This window comes from Montipora foliosa, unplaced genomic scaffold (genome assembly GCF_036669935.1).
Source record: "Montipora foliosa isolate CH-2021 unplaced genomic scaffold, ASM3666993v2 scaffold_483, whole genome shotgun sequence".
NCBI lineage: Eukaryota > Metazoa > Cnidaria > Anthozoa > Scleractinia > Acroporidae > Montipora > Montipora foliosa.
The window spans coordinates 384,689-390,000 of NW_027179793.1; the positions used below are offsets into that span (position 1 = coordinate 384,689).

Sequence of the window (5,312 nt, forward strand, 5' to 3'; positions counted from 1 at the left end):
CTGGTGGGCTGAACAAGGCACTAAGTGTTCTGAAGAACCGTTTCGGCCACCCCTTTAAGATCATGAAAGCCCGTATTGATGCCTTGACAAAGGGTCCCGTCATCGCCCCTCAAGATAAGGAACGCTTTGCCGACACGGCTCTTATCAGGTATGACACCCTTGCATTAATGAACTGTCTTACCAAAATGAATACCAGCAACCTCGAGAAAGTAATCCTAAGGCTACCCAGATGGCTGCAAGACAGGTTTCGTGAGCATCTTGTGAAGTTGCAGAAACAAGGAATAATCATGCCCACCTTCTTAGATGTTGTCAAGTTCTTCAATGACCGAGCCGAGGTTGCCAATCATCCATTTTTCATGGAAAATTCATACGAGACGAGACTTCCACGGAGACCTGAGGATAGAAGCAAACTGCATGTGCATCACCTGACCACGCTCACCACAAACGTTTCCGGGGCAGACGTCAAACCCGACACCAGCAAGGCCATGAGGACTATGAAATGCATGCAGTGTTCCCAAAGTCATCCGCTCTACCGTTGTGATGCTTTCAAGTCGAAGTCGGTTGAACAAAGAGGGGAATTCGTTTTCATCTGCTTCAACTGCGTTAATTCAAGAGACCACCTGGCAAAGTCATGTACTTCTACCAATCGTTGTAAGGTACCAGGATGTGGAAAGCCTCACCACTCACTCGTCCACCAATCAAGCCTTAGTCGTCCTGATCATCAATCCCATCTTACTGAGAGTACATCTACTCCTGCTATCCCCACTAGCTCACTAAGCGACCCATCTGTACCAACAGCGTCTGTCAACACGTCTGTGGCCGAGCCTCCTGAAATATTCCTACAGATTATTCCCCTGAAGGTCATTGGTAAGAATGGAAGACATACGACAACATATGCACTCATCGATTCTGCGTCAGATGTAACCTTGATAGATCCATCACTAGTCCAACAGCTTGGCATTGAAGGTGAGGAGGGTTAACTCTCCATCTCTACAGTCAACCAGCGAGAGAAACAAGAAACGGGTTTGAGAGTTGACTTCATGATTTCATCACTTGACGGCCAGTGATCCGATTACGTCACAGTGCGAAATGCATAAGCTCTTCGAGACCTCACAATCCCACTAAAGCATATCTCTGCTGGCATGGAAACGACTCGTTGGACCCACCTTCAACTCGTACCATTCCATGACGTCGAGAGGAGGAAGGTGTCTATTCTTATCGGAACTGGTATCCAAGAAGCCTTCATTCCTCTAGAAGTCCGAAGAGGTAAACCTAACGAGCCCTTCGCAATACGATCTTGTCTTGGATGGAGCGTCCTTAGTGGTTCCCTTGGTGCCGCCAATAAACACCTATTCAATCTGAATTTCGTATCAGCTGAAGATACGTCCCTCAGCCGTCAACTGGAAGAATTTTGGCGAGTTGAGCCTTGTGGAACTCTGAACAACATCATCTCGTTTGCCGAAGGTCATTACCAGATGGGACTTCTTTGGAAGCATGAGGACCTTCATCTTCCGTTTAACAGATCTTTAGCGGAGACCCGTCTCAAGGCCTTAAAAGGAAGATTTCGTCGAAGTCCTGAGCTTGAAACGAAGTATCGATCCGTCGTAAATAACTACGTTGCGACAGGATACGCAAGACAACTAAGCAAAGAAGAAGCCTCCTCCAAGTACAAGATTACATGGTACCTGCCTCACCATCCAGTGTTCAATATAAACAAACCCAATAAGATCCGGGTGGTATTTGATGCTGCCGCCAAGTTCAATGGAACATCACTGAACGATCGACTGTGCCACGGTCCAGACCTGACAAACAATCTGGTAGGAGTACTCATTCGCTTCCGACAGGAGAAAATTGCGTTCAATGCCGACATAGAGGCGATGTTTCATCAAGTTAAAGTTCTAACCAAAGATGCAGATGCCTTGAGGTTCCTGTGGTAGAATGATTCCCTGGACCAGCCACCGGTCGACTATCAGATGCTCGTCCATATTTTTGGAGCAACTTCGTCACCTTGTTGCGCAAATAAGGCATTGAAACAGACGGCAGAAGATAACAAAACTCGTCTAAGTCCCGAAGATGTCAAGACAATCCAGAGGAATTTCTGTGTTGACGATCTGTTGAAGACTGTGGCAACTACGGAGTCAGCGATTACGTTAGAAAACCATCTTGTAAGTGTCTTGAAAGAAGGTGGATTCCATCTTACGAAGTTTACAAGCAACAGCGACAGGGTTCTCAGAGCCTTTCCTCAAGAGGAGTTACCAAACCCGTCCATCAACCTCGACCTTGACGAAGTCTCCATCGGACGGACTCTGGGCTTACACTGGGATGCGCTATCTAATAACCTTCAATTCAAGGTTACTTCTACTAACAAACCTCCAACCAAACGTGGCATTCTGTCCACTGTCAGCTCATTCTTTGGCCCTCTTGGTTTTCTCGGTCCATTTCTTCTTCCGGTCAAAGTTATTCTTCAGCAGCTATGGAGAATTGATATTGTATCATCCGATACAAGGACCTCTCTTAGCTCAATGGAACAATTGGCTAAAGTCCATGTCATATGTTGCCAACTTGAAGATTCCGCGATGTTTCAAGTCTTTCTCTGAAAGATCCATCTCAAACATCCAACTGCATTACTTTTCGGATGCGTCCACCCATGGATACGCGGCAGTCGGTTATTTACGGCTCCTTGAAGATGCTGGAAACGTTCACTGCGCCTTTTTCATGGGAAAGACCCGGAATTCCCCTTTGAAGCAATGGTCTGTTCCCCGCTTGGAGCTGCAAGCGGCTGTAATCGCTAAACGCTTACATCTGCTGATACGCGAAGAGCTAGACCTTCCCTTGGTTGGTGTAACGTTCTGGTCCGACTCCTTAACCACATATATAGCCAACGAAAGAAGACCGTTTAAGCCATTTGTAGCGAATCGAGTAAACGAGATTCGTGAAGTCTCTACGCCACAGCAGTGGCAATATGTTCCAACATCGCTTAATCCAGCTGACGACGGTTCGAGGGGAATGGAACTGCACAAGCTGAATCTAAAATGCCGTTGATTATGCGGACCAAGTTTTCTCCTTTACCCGGAAGAAGAATGGCCATCCCTCAGCATCGGCTCAGTTTCTGAACATGATTCGGAAGTTCAACCAGAAAAATCTGTTATGTCCATCACCTAAGGATCATCATTAGACCAGTTACTAAGACGTTTTTCATCCTGGCCACGCCTGTTAACCATTGTTGCTTGGTTAGTTCGTTTCGTCAACTACTGAAAGGGGGTATAACTCTGCCTGATATACGGTTATCAACCAGCAAGGTGGTGCAGCTAGTTCAGCGTCAAACCTTCCCTGACGACTTGGATTCATTGTCTGCAGGTCACCCAGTAAAGCGTCAAAGCAAACTTTGCACTCTTTCCCCAGTTTTCGTGGAGGGAACTTTGCGAGTCGGAGGCAGAATTCGTCATGCTGCTATTTCTTATCAAGCCGCCCGTTCTTAGCACCGTGCATTTAGAACGCTTGCATACAATAAAACCGTCTTGAAAATATTGCGTAAGATATTAGAAAATTAGCTTTAACATATGTCCTAAGAAAAGTTAATTCCATGCACGTGCTCATATACACAGTACAAATTGTATTCCTTTTAGTTGTGGTTTTGAAGGTTTTCTAATTTAGAAAATAAATAAAGTCAAGCACTAAGAAACAGCAACAAGGTTCACACTTGAGATTGGGCAAATTGAACCTAACGTCTGTGTATCACTGGTATTTCTCACAAAGTAGACGCTCTGTGAGCGTAAACTGGCTTGCTCTTGGTATGCTTTTGTCCTGCTGAAAGTTTTGTACTCATTGCCAAACTTGAGAGGGGGGTTAGCGAGAGAGTTTTTCAGGGACATGGTCGATCGAAGAGTACCACTGCCAAGGACGGATATGTTAAAGATAATATCGTTTCCAGGATTTCCGTTTCCAAGTCTTTGGGTCTTTAGCCTTTTGTAGTCAGACATTTTGAAGCCTTAACTTCGTCTTCTAGTTGTGGCTTTCATCCAATATTCACGCTTGTAATGTTACGACAGTGATAATAATCATAATAATAATAATAATAATAATAATCATTATTGACGTGCTAGGTGGATGGTCCACAGACATGGAGGAGGGAATGAGGAATTTACTCGGGTCAAGAGTGAGAACTAAAGGAGTCCTGCTAAAGATGCAGAAATCGGTCTTATCAAGCTCTCTTAATATTGCCCGCACTTTTAAAGTAATCACATAAACTTTACGAGCAATATAACACGAATTTCATTTCAGCAAAAACAAAAAAATGTATTATTATTATTTTTTTATTATTATTCATTTTTTTTTAAATTTAGCAGTCACTTATTTTATATTTTAACATAGTTTAATAGATTTAAGTGGAGAATACTTTTAGAAAGATATTTGTAAATAGGACTTGAACATGGTGTTTTTAAGGAGCTCCTGGGTTACGATTAACGCCCCAGGTAGCTTTAAGGTATTGACATTCAAAAGTTTCAAACTGTAATAATAATAATAATAATAATCGCGGCTAATCGTCGTAGCAAAGTACAGCAACGACGCAGCTCAACAAGGTCGAACCGAAAGCATACATTGAACCCTCTGTCAGCCACTATACGGTCCATGTGTGACCCTGGAGCACAGCTTACAGCCATCTGAAATCAGCCGTATTTTGGTTTTTGCTGAAGGGGAAAGACCGGAGAACACGGAGAAAAACCCTCGGGGCACAGAAGAAAACCAACAGAAACTCAACCCACTTATTGCGTCGGGTCCGGGAATCGAACTTGGGCCACAGCCGTAACACGTAGTAAAGTTAACTGGATCATTGATTTTCTGTCTAATCGATTTCAAAGAATCAAACTAGCAAAAGGTTGTTATTGCAAGTGGGGCCCAGTCGCTTCTGGGATACCGCAGGGTTACCAAATTGGGCCATGGCTTTTTGTATGGATGATAAATTATTTGGATGTAAACACTCCACATTTACGGAAATTTGTTGATGACACTACAGTATCCGAAGTCGTTCCGAAAGGGATTACCAATGAGGCACAGAGTATAGTTAATCAGGTTATTGAGTGGTCCCATGTAAACAGAGTGCAACTCAACCCTGATAAATGTAAGGAGCTCCGAGTTTCGTTTGCCCGGAGCCCAGTTGAACTGGATGCGGTTGTTATTGATACAAAAGAAGTAGAAGAAATTAAGTAGCGTCAAGTTATTGGGACTTGCTGTAAGTGCCAAACTAACATTAAAGAGGTAGTTAAGAAAGGTAGTAAATGATTATATTTCCTAGTACAGCTCGAACTCGCGAA

At 43.9% G+C, this 5,312-nt stretch overlaps 2 protein-coding genes across 2 annotated transcripts; both read left to right on the forward strand.

Moving 5' to 3' along the window:
- Window positions 1-1,142: 1,142 nt before the first annotated feature.
- Window positions 1,143-1,937, forward strand: LOC137989975 (uncharacterized). Its single transcript, XM_068835539.1, has one exon. It carries the CDS (start codon window positions 1,143-1,145, stop codon window positions 1,935-1,937), a length of 795 nt encoding a protein of 264 aa, XP_068691640.1.
- A 36-nt stretch (window positions 1,938-1,973) lies between these two features.
- Window positions 1,974-2,597, forward strand: LOC137989976 (uncharacterized). The gene has a single exon (XM_068835540.1). It carries the CDS (start codon window positions 1,974-1,976, stop codon window positions 2,595-2,597), a length of 624 nt encoding a protein of 207 aa, XP_068691641.1.
- The last annotated feature ends 2,715 nt before the right edge of the window (window positions 2,598-5,312 follow it).